General features: G+C 38.3%; 1 protein-coding gene across 4 annotated transcripts in view; it reads left to right on the top strand.

Moving 5' to 3' along the window:
* The window catches only part of CARS1 (cysteinyl-tRNA synthetase 1), a 35,263-nt gene extending 21,605 nt beyond the window's left edge, over positions 1 to 13,658 (top strand). For 3 of the 4 annotated variants that reach the window (XM_082318757.1, XM_082318755.1, XM_082318758.1), the window contains 8 exons: positions 184 to 373; positions 901 to 969; positions 3,877 to 3,958; positions 9,128 to 9,208; positions 9,598 to 9,665; positions 11,044 to 11,103; positions 12,178 to 12,261; positions 13,378 to 13,658. In XM_082318757.1, coding sequence (XP_082174883.1) covers positions 184 to 373; positions 901 to 969; positions 3,877 to 3,958; positions 9,128 to 9,208; positions 9,598 to 9,665; positions 11,044 to 11,103; positions 12,178 to 12,261; positions 13,378 to 13,512 — 769 coding nt within the window. In that variant the 3' untranslated portion in view covers positions 13,513 to 13,658. Of the gene's footprint in view, positions 1 to 183; positions 374 to 900; positions 970 to 3,876; positions 3,959 to 9,127; positions 9,209 to 9,597; positions 9,679 to 11,043; positions 11,104 to 12,177; positions 12,262 to 13,377 lie in introns of all 4 variants that reach the window. The other variant, XM_082318756.1, reaches the window with a different exon arrangement.
* The last annotated feature ends 4,972 nt before the right edge of the window (positions 13,659 to 18,630 follow it).

The following is an 18,630-nucleotide window of genomic DNA, read 5'->3' as shown; positions in this document are numbered from 1 at the left end:
AAAACAACAGTATCGTGATAATGCCTTTTTCTCGCTTGTTTGTTTTTCCTTCAAATATAAACTATGACCAACAAAAGATTATCTCACTTTTAGGTCCCCTTATTCTTCTAACAGACGTTCTTCAGAGTAGGTTGCAGATACTTTTGACATCAATAGTAAAAAAAAAAATTTTTTTCTTCTTAGTTTTTACGACAAGAAGGCAGCAATTCATGAAGCACTGTGTGACAATATTGATACTCGCTCTGTCTTAGAAGAAATGCGTTCGTTAGTCAGTCAGAGTAACTCCTATATTGCTGCAAAGAAATCTTCCAGACAAATGCCAAACAGACTTCTTTTAGAAAACATCAGTTCCTATCTCACTCAAATGCTAAAGGTATGTAATAGCAAGTAGTAACGTTGCTATTGCACTGTGCAATTATAACTGTTGTATTTTTCAAGTATGTAGGGATCTGTACAGTCTTTGTTTAAATCTTGCAGGAAACTAGAGATCTTCCACACACACCCCAACCAAAACAACCCCAAACTGTAGTGTGTGCTGCAGCAGGAACAATTTGGAGTCCTTTATGTTATGCTATAATTTCAGCTAATGTTTTGTTGAATAGTGGAGAGCCCCTAATACATGCAAGGAAAATCAGACAGTAGAAAAAAATATGAAGTCAGAATGTCAAATCTGACAGCTTTAAAGCTAAAGATGAAAGCCAATGCTTAGTATGCTTTATCAATTAAAACCCAAAGCATCTTCTTATTAGAGCAGTGAATTGTGGGTTAAATGAGAACTAAGTGGCTTCAAAACCCTAGTACATGTGATTTTGCCTAGTTTTCACATACCTGTGACTTGATGTATACAATCTTTTCTTTTCTTTTTTTCTTTTTTTTTTTTTTTCTTCTTCCCTTGACCAGATTTTTGGTGCCATAGAAAGTGATGACGCAATTGGTTTTCCTGTTGGAGGGAATAGTCAAAACATAAATGTAAGTGAAGGACAAAGTACACTATACAAAATTACTCTGTGTCCTTTGAAAGCTTAGGTTAGATAAAGTGATTACATTACTGATATACACACAAATTACATTCTTTCTGCTTTTAACATTTGAATGTGAAGTAATTAATTGGCTTAGGAAGCAGGATTTTTCTTTTATGAGAGTTGGGTTTTTTTATAGGTTTGTTTGGCTTAATGACAGACAAATTGTATAGCAACCAGAAAAAGAATTATCTTGTCTTCTGAATGATGAGTCTGTTTAAGAAACCACATGTTAACTACAGACAGCACATGCTACAGTCTAAAGACTCATTACAAGTATTTGTATGTTAAGTAGTTTCAAAAATATAATTATACTGATTAAACTTCCTTGTGGTACACCAAAAACCAGCCTGGAGGCAGCTGGAGTTTTATCCACGTTTCAATCTCTTTTTTTTTTTTTTTTTTTTTTTCTGATCTCATTTGTACCCTCAGTTTTTTATCTGGCTTTTGAAGGCTGTTTTGCTTTGGTCATCCAGCAGTTCCACTGTGATGCAGAATTTTTCTGGAAATACTCGGGAGATACCTGATGAAAGTGCTGATGGGCTCTGTAATAACAGTAAAATTTCGTGGTGCAGGCAGGAGAAATAACTCCATATGAAAGCTATCAACTTTGCTCTCTTTGTTCATGTGAACAATTTGACATGGACAAATCAGTGCTGTTTTTCAAGTCTGGTCACACCTTTGAATGCAGAAAAATATGTTTTTCTTTTCCTTCTTAGAAGGAATAATTAAAACATTTGTGGTGTAACAAAAAAGCTAAACTTTTTATTCATCAAAGGAAGAGGAAAGCTTGCTTGTGGTTGAAGAATGCGAATGAACACTCATCTGATAATTGCCCATGCAAATACTTACATTACTGTGCTGGGGAGATATCCAGTAATGATATAACAAGGATAATAAGGAAGACGCTCAGTATTCCATACCAAAGCCCAACAATAGTGAATTTTAATTTAGCTCAGAATTATTCTGTATTTCAGGAGAAAGGCAGCACCTTAACACTTACCTTTTTAGGGAAAATGAAAATTAAATTCATATTTAGCATTTCATTCAGGCAGTATTTACAACAGATATGCTTTATGGAAGGACTGGCAATAGCTTGGAACAAGAAACTAAGCCCTTTCACTTCTTTAAAGTAACGTTGCCAAGGGTAGTAGAGTCAGAAGAATCTTGTGCAGAAAGAATCCTGTGCTAACACCTGTTAGCACACTTGTCAGAAGAATCTTGTGCTAACACCTGTTACACACAAGAAACTTCTGGTTTTATCACCTAGGACTTTACTGGTTTTAAGCATTATAATATAAAGATGCATGATATCACAAATGTTTTGGCTGGTTCATTAAATATTATACACTCTTTCAGTCTTCCATGCAGATACTTATTTTTCTTAGCAAAAATTACCAGGTGAATGTTCAAGGTTGGAAAACTTCTCAACAATTACAGAAGGCTGTAGATCAGGCCTATTATTTCTTTGCCTAAATTGGAGATGAAGGAACCAATAGAATCATTATCTCCAAAAAAAGCATGATCTTCTTCAAAAGCTCTGAAGCGACAACTACCTTAATTACCGTGGTTCAGTAATTTACTTGAAAGGGGATAGAAGAGATTTGAAGTCAGAAAACCTCAGGTTCCATAGTCTCATTTTCCAAATGAATTAGGTGTTGCTGTCAAGTTAGTTATTCTGGGGATAAAAATCTTTCATCGTTAAATGACTGATAAAGTAGTGACAGTGCATGCTTTCCTGACACTACTTCATTTGCATGTTGAGCTAGTTTCAGTGTAGAGGGGGTAGTGGAGGTGTGACTGTTGCTCACTTTCCAGAGTCTGTTCTTTCTGCCAGACTCGTCAGCAATGGTTCCAGTTGTGAAGCTGATTGCATAGTATTCACATTTATGAAAAGTTTTAATGGAGCCGCTCAGCTCCTTTCACATGGGCACTTTTTAGAGCATAACAGACTATCTATCTTGTCTGTCAATCACACAGAAATTTGTCATGGAGATTTAACAGATGGGAAAGACAAGTGGAAACTGTAGGGGAAACAAAAGTGTGCATTTTTTTCTCTCTCTTCCCCACCCTCCAAAGTAATGAAACTTTTAATTCAAGCAGTCCCTTGGGTGCCTGGCTTCTCCTCTTGGGATTCCAGAGAAGCGTTGGCAGACAGCGCTGATCTGTAGTCATTTTTGTAATTGTTCAGTGCTGTTCACTAACTGCTTGCTGTTGCTGTTCTCTACCATTGACAGCAGGATTCTGAAGACTTTTGCTTTGAGCTTTCATGACCAGTATTTACTTACACCTGAAATAATTCAACAGTAATCTCTCCCCACTCTTTGGGGGGGAGGGACTGGTGTGAGGAATACAGACAACTGCACCGTATTCGAAAGAAATACAATTAGCATAAGCTAACATCTGAGGAACAGATCTATGTTGTAATGAAAATAAGTCCTAACATCAGTTTCACCTGCTATTGTGTCTGACAAGCAGTGGGGCCTAAGTAAGACAGCACAGAACACGAAGGGGCAAATTTGTCTGGGTGCTGTTTTTATCCCTGTACTGCATTATAGTTAGCTGGACTGCAGCATAACCCTGTGGAACTGATGTATCTGTAACTGAAAGGAGATGAAAAAGGAACAGGGAGAGGCAGAACTTCACAAGCTGATTTTTATCTGCACAAAAGGAAAATTGATAGCTAATGCAAATTATCGTTTATCCTTTGACATCAATAGAGCAAGGACAATTTTTATTGATCCAGATCTGTCCTGAGGGCCAAGTTCCATCCAAAAGCACATAAATATGAAGTGGGTAAGAACATGTTCTATATCTAAATGATGATTAGCTAATTGTAGAAATAATTATCCTGCAGATTGAATCTACAGTGATGCCATACCTGCAAGTTCTTTCTGAGTTCAGAGAAGGAGTACGACAGATTGCCAGAGAGAGGAAAGGTGAGTGTTGACTTTTTCCTGTATTGTTGCACATGAGACTCAGAGGTCGTAAGAATCAAACTGGGGAGTCGGGGTGGGGGGTGAGGCAGCTGATACGGTCTCTCTTTGCTTAGAGAATATAAGTAAGGCATAGAATCATAGAATGGCTTGGGCTGGAAGGGACCTTAAAGATCATCTAACTCCAGCCCCCCTGCCATGGGCAGGGATGCCACCCACTAGACCAGGTTGCTCAGGGCCCCATCCAACCTGGCCTTGAACACTGCCAGGGATGGGGCGTCCACAGCCTCTCTGGGCAACCTGTTCCAGTGCCTCACCACCTTTTGAGTAAAGAATTTTTTCCTAACATCTAATCTAAATCTCCCCTCTTTCGGTTTGAAACCGTTCCCCCTTGTCCTATCACTATCTGCCCTTATAAAGAGTCTCTTCCCCTCTTTTATATAAGCCCCCTTTAAGTCTTGGAAGGCCACTATAAGGTCTTCCCCGAACTTTCTCTTCTCCAGGCTGAACAACCCCAACTCCTTCAGCCTGTCTTCATGGCAGAAGTGCTCCCCGCTCTGATCATCGTAGTGGCCATCCTCTGGATCTGTTCTAAAAGGTCCACATCTTGTCCTCCAGAGCTGGATGCAGTGCTCCAGGCAGGGTCTCAGGAGGGCAGAGTAGAGGGGGAGAATCACCTCCCTTGACCTGCTGGCTGTGCCTCTTCTGATGCAGCCCAGGATATGGTTGGCTTTCTGGGCTGCTAGTGCACATTGCTGGCTCATATCCAGGTTTTCATCCACCAGGACCCCCAAGTCCTTCTCTGTGTGGCTGCTCTCAATGAATTCTTCTCCCAGTTTGTACTCATGTCTGGGATTGCCTCGACCCAGGTGCAGGACCTTACACTTGGACTTGTTGAACCTCATTCGGTTCATATGGGCCCACTTCTCAAGCTTGTCCAAGTCCCCCTGGATGGCATCCTGTCCTTCACGTGTGTCAACTGCGCCACTCAGCTTGGAATCATCCACAAACTTGTTGAGGGTGCACTCGGTCCCACTGTCTATGTCATTGATAAAGATACGGAAAAGCACTGGTCCCAAGACAGAGCCCTGAGGGACACCGCTCGTCACCGGTCTCCACCTGGACATAGAGCCATTGACCACAACTCTCTGGATGCATCCATCCAGCCAATTTCTTATCCATCAAATAGTTCACCCTTCAAATCCATATCTCTCTAATTTAGAAATAAGGATGTCGGGTCTCTAAATCAGAACTGGTTTGAATATTTGCATCTCTGCTACTTGTCTCTTTAATTTGGGAGTCTTTTACAGGCTGCTAAACTAATTTTCTTTTAATTTCCTAAAGAATCTAAAAGTTCTGGAATGACGAGGACTAGCTGTTGTTTCTCTAGATTAGGGCATTCCCTGCTTTCTAGCTATGAAAGTACCCATGAGCTCTTCCCCCAGGGAGCTTCCATTCTCTTAAAAGTGTAGCTTGCTACACAATGATACTGTCTGTGTTTAAATAGCCTGAGATGTTCGTTCTTATTAGCAGAGTTGGAGTTGTAGCTCCCCAATTGTAATTGAGTGCTCTCTTTGGAAAATTCATTTGGGAGTTTGGTAGAAGTTGTTCTGGGCACATTTTTTCCCCCCCTTCTGAAAAGCTTTCATCATGCTGTGTGTGTTGGCAGCAGAACTATATAGTGTTAAAAAGGTTGTTCCATTAAGCCGTCTTTGATTTTACTGGCTGATTAGTTCCTAATGGAGCTCTTACTATTTTCTGCTGTTCCCTGTTGAATTTTACATGTCTTCAATATGTATTTGGTTCTTGTTTTCTTAAAACTTTTTTACACTGAGATTTGTACTTGAAGGCAAAATAGGGCGTTTTTATATATAAAACATATATAAATAACCTATATATTATACAGAAATATAAAATTACTTGTAGTGTCTGGTTGATAACCTCTTCAGCTGGCAAAGGATCTGAACCCTAATTCTGCTACTGTTTTGAGTTCTTCTAAGGGCTAATAAGTTTACCTTAAAAGCACAAAACTGTATTTGATAATGTGACTACTCAGCTATTACTGTCAAACTCCTATAGGCCTAATTTATGCTGAGAAATAGGCTTATTAGTTCCAACAGCAAATATTTTCTGTAATTTGAATTAATTCAAGAAGTTTGTGTGTGTATCCTCAACCAAAAATGTGACTTTTCATCTTTCAATATTTAATGTAAATACTCATTTTATATGAGGCTTTTTTTTTCCTTGCTTTCTGAGGGCTGAGTTAAACTGATCCTCACTCTTAACAGTGGTAAGGTTTAAATATCATGGGGCTTCTTGTAGATCATTTTTAGAACACACTTAGCGCTAGACTGCTTACTGGCACTTGAGTTTCTTACTTGGAAGGTATTGATTTTTTGCCCGAAATAAATCGGGCAGTAAGAATACAGCTGGATCTAGTTGCTATTTGGTTGGGGTACAGAGCACTCTGCAGTTTGACCAGGGCGGCACCTTTCATTAAACTATTTGATATATGGAAGCTGAGCGGTGGTTGGCAGGACCTGCACTGACATGCTACTGATTTGGTTCCCTGTACCCATTAAATTCTTGCTTGCAGGAACTGTTAAATTACTGTAAAATTTGTTCTGATTAATGGCTGGGGTTATTGCCTCTACATGGTTGTAAGTGAAGGGAGTTTCCCCATCATAGCCTGATGCTGGCAGGATGGTGTTAAATATTAATTAACATGATCTATATTGCTTTAAGTATTCTTAGAGGTTACATAAAAAGTATGCTGCTTCTGTAAAACCTGCAGAGTAATACAAATGTCCCCATCCATATATATATAACTTTAAAAAGTGTACCTGTACTTACAAAACATTTCACAGAATAGCCATTTGTAAAACTTTGTTGTAATACTTTGATTTGTAAGAATCAAAATGTATACACTCTACAAAAATTTTGCCATCATCCAGAATCGCTAACATTCAAACATATTAATAAAATTAATTCTCTATTTTATAAGCTTATTAGTATGCAAACTGGAGACATGCACTGATCATTTGCAGTTGAGTCTTGACTTAATTTGTGAACGTATCTAGCAATGATGGTAAACAGAAAAAGGAAAACACTGCTAGCTGTACAAGGGAAAGAACCTCTGCAAAAGACATCAATGATTGGTTGGTCAGAGCATCTCTATATTGCGCATACTGACGTTTTACTTGAGTACTTGACCAACTGCAAAGACCCCATATAGTTGCCTCTGCAAGGAGGCACAGTGGAGCAGATCTGTGCTCTAGTGCAGCCCCCGATCCTTGGGAAGAATTCTCATTAGTAACTAATTGTTATTCAGATGTCCAAAAGGAATAAGTCTCTTCAGTTGTTGTTAGTTACTTACCTCAGGACATCTGCTTAAATTGATTACCCTGTGGTAAAGGTATCCATGACTGAACTCTGTATGCTGCTTCTGTAAAACCTGCAGAGGTACCACATGCAAAGAACAGGCACATTTCAGCCCTAAGAATCACGGTGCTGACTCCTCTGGATGACAGAGGATTGATCAGAGGATGTGTCCTTTCATAAATAATACATGTTTTGTTATACATTTCTCATTATTCTCTACTTGATGGATTTCTTCTTCTTACACTTTCAATTATTCATGATTTCAGATAAGTAAATATTTATAACTGAGCAGACACTGTTTTACTGAATAAGCAGCAGGTTTATCTCATACATTCTTGATAGGACACATGTAATTCCTTTGCCTAGGTTACAGTCAACACCTTTTAGTGCTAACAGCCAGTGAGGTAACCTTATCCCTTGTTTATCTTAATGGCTTCTTTAGAGTTGTATCAAACGTGAATGTGGTTCACTGTGTATAACTGCTCTGGATCAAGAAAAATAACAACTTAGTTCACGGCAGACAAAAGAGCTTCTGTAAAATGCAGTCCTTTCCTATACAAAGAGAGAGTCGCAGAACACTACCGTGCAATGAAATAGGGTGGCTGTTCCTTTTTATGGGATTAGGATAGTCGGTGCTCTGTTCACTGTTCAGCTCTCTGAGGCTCTGAGAATTATGGAAGAGATGAAGGCTCAGGGATGGTACTTGTATCTACTGACGTGTGCAGTGTTCACTACAGTGTCTGGATGGTAGCTTCTACTGCCAGAATTACTACCTTTGAATCCCCTATTCTTATGTTTAACCAGCTGAGAGTTGCTGAAAGGGAGAACACTTGCTTATTATAAGCACATGATATCATCTAACCCAAGTATCTATCTTGTCATACTTGGTAAGTGTTTCCTCATAAATACAAGACTGTCTATAAAAAATGCCACTGAATTAAGTTCACGACAGCAACATACTGGGTTTTCTGGATGCATTTCGTTCCTGTTAACTGTTCTGCTGCTTCTCGGCTGATAAAATTTCTCATCCAAGTAAATATCTTCTATGAAGATTTCTTTTCCTCTTACGACTTGATAGCATCTATTTCAGCTAAATCTTGAGTTCTTAACCCTTCGCTGTCATCAAAGGCTCTTTGATAAGTTTGCAAGGAAAAAAAAAAATGTTACTCGTAGTGTCCTGATCACCATCCAGAAAGCCAAATCAAAATTCTCTGTTCTGCTGCAACTAACTTGCTTGAAAAAAACGGCTTGGTCAGACTAGATGATAAAGATAACTACAGAGGATGTTTGGATGTCAGTTGCTCTGACAAATATATGTGTAGTTATCAAAACAACAAAATCATAGTGCTTCAAAGGCACTTAGGTGTAGCACAGGATATGTTAATTTGTGATTTTTCTAAAATAGGGTTCTTAACCCTTCTCATTGGAAATCCTACAGCAACCATTAGGATCTTCCTGAGTCATATATCCTTCCACTATACCCTGGCAGAATTGTTGCATCATTCCTGAATTGCCTTGGATTTTGTTTCTGTTCCCCTTCAGGAACAATGAGGGTATCTTGGGAGAAATTTATGAATTTCAAGTCCCTGCAAAGAAACATGCTTCTTTTCTGTGTAGTTGAATGAAGGTGGAACTTACTTAAAAGGTTTATAACTTTAAAACAAAAGACCTTTCTCTGGCCTGTGTGAGAGAGTAGCAATTTCTTAATTGCATTTAAATAACTATGTAGCAGGATAAAAGTATATTTTCATCAAATGTTACTTTACTAAAAGTATTTTTCATGCTCTGTAGTAACTGAAGTGCTGCAGTTGAGTGATGCTCTTCGAGATGACATCCTTCCTGAACTTGGTGTTCGATTTGAAGACCATGAAGGTACCCAATTATATGTCTTGCAACTTTGTAGGTAGCTGTTTTTATAATCTTGCTATTTTCGTAAGAAGTGGGAAAACAACCTGTCAAGACTAATCTGGAATAATCCAACAAACTCAAGGACTGCAAAGCTATAGCATATCATATTTCTGATGTATGAATATATATTATAGAACTGTATGTTGCAATATTGTATAGAATATAAAAATGTACATTGCAATCTTTTTGATCTTTTTGTATAGCACCTGATTTCTTAGTCACTTTTGAGTAGTTATTCAGTTGTATTTGCATTCAGCTTGCAAAATGAAAACAGTTATCATAGGGCAAATACATTTATCTTTGACTGACTATTCGAGCATTGGAAACTCATTCATCTGTTTTTGCTTCTTTAGGACTTCCAACTGTGGTTAAATTAGTGGATAAGGACACGTTATTGAAAGAAAGAGAAGAAAAGAAAAAGGTGATTATTTTAAGTATTGTATATTTTTTAAATGTAAAGCACCATGTAAGCTGTGGATACTTTTACATTTCTTTGATAACTTGTAAGAAAAAATCTTAACAGATGAGCAACAAGGAAAATAACGTAAGAGAATTGATACTAATTTTTGAGTGGTGTTCAGGAAAAGAATTTTTGAAACAGTAGCTTCTTGAAAATTTTGTATGGGACCTAATGAATACCTGTAAGGTTTTTGTTTGTTTGCTTTTTAAGATGTTCATATAATTAAGGGATGTTGAGTATTGCACATGTACTGTCGTATCTCTCAGGAAGAACGATTCCAATGAGAAGCCAATTCGGACTTCTTTTGTCTGTAGAAAGGAAGTTGACATTTTCCATAGAATTAGATTGTGTTTATCTGATATGTGAGAAGAAAATGTACTGGCTAAATCTTAATTAGTGTAGTATGGATGAGTGAGATATTGAGGGTGTGGGGGCAAGAATTCACATGTTACTATATAAAGACTGTGAATCCTAATTCACATGCACAAGGTCTGTACAGAAATCCTCCTTTTGGCACCTCCTAGCATTAGTATTTGACTTTTTAACATTTGAAAGCAACACTTTATATGTCTTAATGAACAACAAAATTCCATCATGACTAGAAATGTTTGGAAGACTTTACAACATTGCTCCTTCCATGTAGATTTTTTTAGAAGAGGGAGAAGTAAAATGTAGTTTCAGCCAATTCCAGATGTTTTCATCAAAAAGACATTTGAAGGCAGTTTGTATATAGCTGCTGGGTAAAACCTGCAGCTAGAGTACATTTTCCGTGGAAACAGTATTATGTTCAGTACTGGCAGAACCCTCGGAGAACTGATAGGTCTCTCCTAAGCAAGTGCAAGATGAGATTTTTTTTTTTTTTTTATTTTTATAAGTTGGCTAAATTTGGATAGTTGTTTCCCTAGGAACATCAAGGGATACAACTGCTTCTTGAGAAACTGTAATGTCTTCACAGTTTGAGGCAAGAGCTTAAAATATCAGCAAAATATGGTCTTTTTTTAAAGTCATTTGCAAAACATTTTTCCCTGTGAAACGGCAGGACCATTTCTTTCGCAGGATTTGTAGGTATTCTTTCATATGTATACGCTTTGCATGCAAAAAGCATTCTGAACAGTTACAACTGGTTTAACTGTCAATAAAAGCAAATGAAATCGAAGTCATACAGTGGGAACTATCAGACAATCCTAATTATAAGGCATGGTGGTTTTGCTGCAGGTCATGCTGCCAGTTCTGTCTGTAATTAGATATCCAGGGGAGCTAGCTGGCTCATATTTTTAGAAAACAACCAAATGAAGTAGTTAGTTAGTTACCTTTTACTCATTAACATTGCCTTTCATAGGTTGAAGAAGAGAAAAAAAGGAAGAAAGAAGAAGCAGCCAGGAAAAAACAAGAGCAGGAAGTAAGTGTTCAGATCCTTTTAATCTGGTTTTGAAGAAAAGTGTTAGCAGCAATAGTCACGTGCAGGAAAGATTACATTAGAACACAGGCTCTCTGCCCAGCCTTAACTGGGCCTCCATTTATTTTTTTTTGTCTACAATTTCCTGCTCAGAATGACTTCAGCTTGCAGTTCAGATTTGAATATTCAGCTCCTATTATAGAGAAGCCATCTCTGAAAACACAACTAGAAGCTGCAAAAGCTTCTTAGAAGATCTTGTAGCACGTATTTCAGTCTATAGTATTACTTCCTTAATTGCCAAAGTAGTATCTTACATGCCTGCTAGAGAAGATTTTGCTTCTGTCATTTATTATTTTCTTCCCTTTCCGGTGTTGTAGGTATGTGTAAAAACAGGTTGGTTTTTTTTTTTCTCTTTAAGAATCCACCTGTTCCCTGCAATTGAACTCTGAAATGTAGTGTTTTGTAAAAACACATTTTATCTCTACAGTTGGAATGGAGATAGCTCAAAGGTTTTAGGCTTTGGATAAGGAGTAGACAGCCAGAGGAGATGAGCTCATAAGAAGAAAAGATTTTTTGCCATGCTGATGACCCTAACAGTATATGAAACGTGTTCCTGGGTTAAAAAAGGAAGTAAACTTTCAGAGACCACCATGTACAGAGAGAAAAACAGATAAATAGCATTTATCATCCACAAATTGCAACTGGCTTTTTGCATTCTTTCAAAAAGGTGATTCCCTTGCATTGGGCATAAACTACTTGGAAAGGATTCCGAGATGTGCTTGTTTACAGATAAGTTCAGTTTATTTTCAGTGCAATTACTTGCATCCTGATACTGCTGTGACCCGCATAGAAACCTGTGCTTGTCAGCAGGAAAAACATATTTTTTCCTCCCAGACAAGCACAGCTAAGGCTTTTTGAGTTGTTCTGCACTGAAAGTTTCTTTTCACATGATAAACAATTGTGAATTAAATGCTCTTTGATTTGCAAATTATAGTGTACTTTTCCTTTTGCATATGTGACAGGTTGTCAGTAAGTAACTCTGATGCTAATGCAGTTAATGCATGTTTTATATTACAGGCAGCAAAACTGGCGAAAATGAAGATTCCACCGCATGAAATGTTTAAATCAGAACATGACAAATATTCCATGTTTGATGAAAATGTAAGAGACTTTTCTTTAGACAGGGAGTGGTTTTCCTTCCCCAGTTGTACATACTCAATTGTATGTGTACATAGCTGATCTTGTTCCAAAACCTCCAGTGCTATTAACGTAGCAGGAGGAGGGAAGGAGAGAAAGAAAAGGCGATATATTAATTTTATTACACATACATATTGCATTGGGGAGAAATGTTCTCTAACTGTTAGCCATCATTTCAAGAGTATTTTCATTGTACATTAGTCTCCTTTGGCCCTTCTCATCGCAGAGCAAAATTCCCTGTAGATACTGTGGGTAGGAACATGTATGATGTTTGTTCACAGATTTATTACCATGTTGCAAGGCAAGGAATTCACTTGCAAGTACAAACTCCACAACTCTGCCAGAACTGATGTTTTTCAGAGAGGTCTTGTGCTTCCTTTTTGGTTCTGCCCACTGTTCTGCTCTCTCCTGGCAAAGGATCTCTGAAGGGGCTGTACGGGTAACTGTGCTGTTGATTGCTCCCCTTGAGGATAAAAGGTGTTACTTGGAAAACATGAAGCACGTTTCTTCAGTGCTTGATCCAGGACACTGATCCTGCTTCTGCCTGTCCTCTTCACCCATGCAAATTCAGGTCCTGGGGGCAAGTAAGAATGGAGAGTGTAAATACTGGAAAATACCCCTGCAAGCCAAGGAGAGCCTCCATAAAGTCTCTGATCATACCTTCTCCATTGAGAACATAAATCTCTTACGCTTTTGCTTTAAGCCTTGGATTCAATATGCTAGTATGATTAAAAGTGGCCTCTTAACCATCTGTTCAGGGATTAGTCATTATTCTCTTAACTATAACCACCTAGAAGTTAGTTGTCTAAGCTTCCCGTACTTGGTACAGGACAGAAAATAAATACATCCTTTGCCCCTTCATTAACTAGGAAGGGAACATAGACAAATAGTCAAAGTTAGTTGTCAAACTTCTAGGTGACTACAATTAGCCAAGATGCACCCCATCCTGACAGCTTGTCATTTATGACATTATCCCCTATCTTATTAAAACACGATTTCATAAGGAGCAAAAGCAGTCCCAAGAATTTATCTTAAATATTCTCTCTTTTTTTTTTTTTTTTTTTTTTTACACTATTTCAGGGATTTCCCACTCATGACACAGAAGGCAAAGAACTCAGCAAAGGACAAATTAAGAAGCTAAAGAAACTTTATGAAACCCAAGAAAAGCTATACAAAGAGTATCTACAAATGATTCAGAACGGAAGTGCAAATTGAAAACAACAGGACTTTTTTTTTAGAAGGCGAGTGCTGGGTCACCATTGAAGAAGTGAGCATATACCAATGCTCAAATTTCTGTTTACACTTTCTATTATGTGCAAAGTAAAAATCCTGTTTACGTAGATTAATAATGTCATCTGGAAAGTCAATAAAAATCCATTCTTAAAAAAAAGCCAACCTGTAAGAAGTTTCTTCGCAACAACAGTAGCAAGTTGAATGGTTGCCAGTTGGATTTGGGAAAGTGCTGCTCAGTCAGCAAATCCACATAAGGATTCTTGTTTATTATAGCTGTCCAGGCTTTGGTTAATTTATCCTGCATTCTGATCTCTATCTAAAACCCACTGTAGCTTGCATTCTGGAATATGTCACAGTCAGCAAAATTTACTACTAAATGGGAGCTGAGTAATTTGTCCCACAGTAAGAACAGTATTTTCCAGATGACTTTAGTATCTTTATATAAGCAGGAAAAACTGGGTAGTTCCACTATGAAACTTAGTCCAGCTGCTGTTACTAAAAACTCTCATAAGTCTACCCAGAACACTTTGCATAGTAGAAGCTAACAGTCCCTTCGTTGCAAAAGGGAACAGATCATCACCTTTGCTCAACCTGCAGTTGCAATCAAGAGGGTAAGTACAAGGCAAATGCACCTGCATTGAACAAACAGGTGGGGAAGACATGAAGGGCTAATGGCAGAGGGTGGTGCATTCTTGGAGCTATCCCTCCAAGGAAACAGGAGTGCTGCCACAGTACGTAATTACCTGTTCAGAGCCAAGGGGAATTAACAGAGGGTTTCTTACTGAGATACAGTTTGTGGATTGGTTTGCAATTAGGAAATACAGCTATAAATTACTTGTTATTCAAGACTGATGTTTTTAACATGACAATTTAACCCCAAGTTAATAATCTTTCTGATGTAGTATGGTCACATCATGTCTGCAAGGACAGTTCTCTGTTGCCTAATAATGCATTTCACTGGCAGTAGCTACTTCATGAAATCCTAAAAAAATATTTCCACCTACTTCACAACTACATATAACAGCTAAGTGTCCGATATGCAGAACTATATTCATCAAGTATTCTTAAACCACAAGGTGACTTGCAGGTCATACTGTGATACCTCTGTTCTCTCAACTCTTAGCCTAATGGTTATAGCATGAACCTATGTTCCTTTCCTTAATTAAGAGTTAAAACATCTTTGCTTTATCTTTATATTTTTATATTTATATCCCTCCTTCTGAGGAATGAACATATTTGGAGTAACAGAAAGGTCTAGTAGGTTTTTTTTCTAGTTTGTCTGTATTTAACATTACGTATGTTTTCAAAGGCAAAGTCAGTAAAGCACATGCATCTTGTATGCAGAAAATAAAATCTGTTGTAAAATACAAGTTGTATGTGACCTTTGTATAGTGGGAAGAATATAGAGCTTATCTTTATTCCACAACCATCTTTTTGAAATGAGGTTTATAGAGCTTTTCCTTTAGCTTGCTATTAGTAATTTAATATTAGTAATTTAAAATTTAATCCATTTTGCATTCAGTATTTGATTATTCTGTGAATTTCTAATTAATTGTATAAATGCGTGTTTAAACTGCACAGCGGTACTTCAAATGGTCAGCGACAGCCATGACAGCAACTTCTCCATCCTTTGGTCTGTGAACAGAAGAGGATCAGTTGCATTTTTACACCTTTCTAGATTCTAACCCCCTTCAACATTATCAGCTCATTGTTTTCTTCCCAGCATGCTCCCCCAAGACACATCTGCACTCAGGATATCCATGAAGGGATGGGATGTGCCTAGGCTGCAGTCACAAGATGCTGCTTCGCAGCCAGATAAGGTTCTCCAGTTCCAAGCTCCCTGTAGTCCTAGACAGATTCCAGGGCTAGTTGTACAAACTTTACTAGGAATCCTAGGCCTGAATCATTTCCAACCACAGCATAGATTTCACTGCCATAACTACTTTCCTGAACGTGAACTGCTTCCGAAGTTGCTACTTAATGTCAAATAGTGACAGTAATTTGCTTACAGAAATTCTTTTTTGGTGATCCGAGTTAGCACTTGCTTAGAGCTAGTTAGTATATAACTATGGAGAAGACGCTGTTAATCCATTGCTGTCCTGGATTCTAGTTTCTTTATGACATCTCCATGATAACATCCCAGCTTTCACACATACACACACACACACACAGTTTTTTCTTCTCTGCTATGGTTTCAGTAGAACCTCATTCAATTCCATGGTTTACCTACTACATCAATGTAGAAGAATTTTTTTTAAAAAATGCCCTTTTTCCTTCCCAAATGCTTCATTTTGTTTCTGGGACAACTCTCCTCCCATAGAGCATTTCAGATTCACATTCTCAAAAGATTATCTTCTGGTTTTTCTGTATGCTTCCTCACTCAATATTTTTTTTAAATTCATAGTTAGTCATGTCAGATAAGGGCCTCTGCTGCATTTACTGCCTCATTAAGGTCTTATTCTACCTCCAAAATTATTTAGCTCATGCTCACCATTTCTGTGTTTTGTCTGATTGTTTTAAGGATTCTTTCAAATCATCTTAGTTTATCCAAAACATCAGTGCTGCTGAAGTCCTTTCTCCTCCGCTACAGCAGAAACAGCATTCCTGTCCTTGAATTCTCTTTGACCACAATCAAAAGTCTCCTAAAGTCAATGGGATTCTTTTCATAGACATCATAAGGATCAGAGCCTTTGAAATCCCCTCCTCTTCAGGCTCACCTTGTGTCTTGGGTGATCGTTGTTCTTCCACACAGCTACATAGCCACCCCTGCCTTTTATAGTGCTTTGCTATCTAGTTCATGTGTTTTCGAAGTTGCCTTCTTCAAGCAAGCTTGTCGCTTGACTCCTCCAGCAATAAAGCCCTCAAAACCTTTCCATACTTGAACTTTTCTTCCCATACTTGAACTGGTCTTCCAATTACAATTTTCTCTTCCTACCTGTTTCAGCTGTCCTTGGAAGTCAGCATTGTCAGCAAGGAAAATGTCTGCTTCATGAAGCATCTGTGAGTTAGTTGACAGGCCTAAGTATTTTCTATTAAAAAAAAAAAAGCAGCACACACATTGGCAACTCCTCCTGTAGAGAAGCTGCTAAAATATTTCACCTTGATACACAAACAGGAAGTTATTCATTCTCTCCAAATAAAATCAGAGTAAAATAAATAAAATCACAGTAAAATAAAGTCATATTTTGAGTTCCTTTTTTTCCAAAAGCAGCAGGATAATAAAAACAATGACCTTGGCAAAGACTCAGAAAAATAGACTTCGTCTCCTAGAATTTGTAACAAAAACAAGCTCCAGAGCTACTACACATCAGTTACTTTTATCCTCTCTGCAGCCACAATTTAGAAAAAAAATAACACTATGCATAAAGTCCTGGTGAAGGAAAACTTGCTAGCAAACAAAGAATGCTGCAGCCAGGCTTGGATGCACGCTGTTCAAGACGACTTCTTCGGTGAAGCTGTGCCAGTTGATCTGTGCGATGACTGAAATGCACAGCACAATACCTCTTCCCTGGCAATCCATCAAGGTGGCACTTAAGTGAATTCCACTGCACTTGCCTAGCGAGAGTGACCTGGCAACCGGGAGAAGAGAATGCAACAGCAATGGTCTGCATTCGGTGTCTTAGTCACCTCTCTCTCTCAGCAAGGAAAAGGCAGAGGACAGTCTCCACAGTATTTTAATTCTTTTTATTTTAAAATGTGCATGTACATGCTCAGAGAAGCCAGTCTGGAATGTGATTTTCTAAGCATTATGAAAATGAAAATCCCTATAGCAAAATCTTGGAATTTTTTAATAGTTTCATTTTCTGGAACACAGACCTCATGTTGGTCTGCACAACATGGAGCTTTTTATTTCCCACCTATCACGGAATTTATTCAGAGATGGCAAGGCAAGATAGAAGTCTGGTGTTTCTGTTTTTCATTGCACCCTTGGCTGAAGGCCAAAGTCAGCAGCAGCAAATTTTGTTCCTGTCTCTCGCTCAGAGTGTGCCTTTCAGCCTTTCTAATGTGAATATTCACATTAACATCAAATGTGAATACTGCTCCACTAAAGAGAATAAGTTCCTCCATCACTCAGTTTGTTCAGATACTGGTAGAAAAATCTGTGAATTGTTCAATCTGGTGTTGTTGCCACCAATCTTTTTCAAAGACTTTAAACTAATGAGTGCCTAATTACATTTAAGATACTCTCTTTGACCTCTTTATCCTCATGTTTGTATTTGCTGTCTGCTCTTCCAGGAAACTACTGATGCATTTTAAATGTGTAAATAAGCAAATCTCTGCCACATACAGTACATACCTTCAGCTTCTTTTTCTACATTTTAAGCTAACATTTTCAGGTGGTGGTAGTTGTTGGACCAGCTTTAGCTCCCTCTTTAATTACACAACTATGAAAAGGAATTTTTACTCCTCTCTGCAATTTCACAGGGCAATTTCTATACAGGACACTGTACCACATGCGTAGTACTTAACATGTCTCCTGAGACAGAACAAATTAATTAAGAAGCACATTAGCTATTTAGTACCAAGACTCCACTTAGCGATGACCAAAGTTCTTCCTCCCCCTCCAGAAAAAGTCATTGATGAACTAAGTCTTCTGTCTCAAATTAGGCTGTGAATGTCTGGCATCTCACTAAGTGAGAGCAGTTTCCATTAATACCCACCCAAGGGCAGAAGACACAGACATTTTAATGCCAGTTGCAGATCTCAGCCTAAGCTTTCTCTCCAGTGTCTAGTGCATCTGTTCAGCAGCTCTGCCATAATCCCTTCTCTCAGTTTTGGTTCTCCAAGCTCTCTTGTATGCTAGGCTGGGTGTTTAAATCAAGCCAGGGTGATTCAGCAAATATCTTTTTGCAGCTCTCTGCAGGGCAGGAGCACCTGACAGCAAGATGACTCCACAGATTGTGCCTTATCCACAGTCCTGAAGTCTACCACTGTGCTACGAGAGGTTAGGCAACAGTCAGCAGAAATCCCTCATTGATCATGGGAGACTAATGCCTTTGGAGAGGGGCACTAAAAATCCAAGGATGTAAGGTAATTTAAATGTATGTTTACTTCGATATACATCAGTGGAGGAAGAGAGCCAAATAGTTCCAGCGCTCT

Source organism: Platalea leucorodia, assembly GCF_965183815.1.
Source record: "Platalea leucorodia genome assembly, chromosome: 7".
Lineage (NCBI taxonomy): Eukaryota > Metazoa > Chordata > Aves > Pelecaniformes > Threskiornithidae > Platalea > Platalea leucorodia.
The sequence above is the reverse complement of the archived record's forward strand: the minus strand, read 5'-3'. Positions and strand labels throughout refer to the sequence as shown.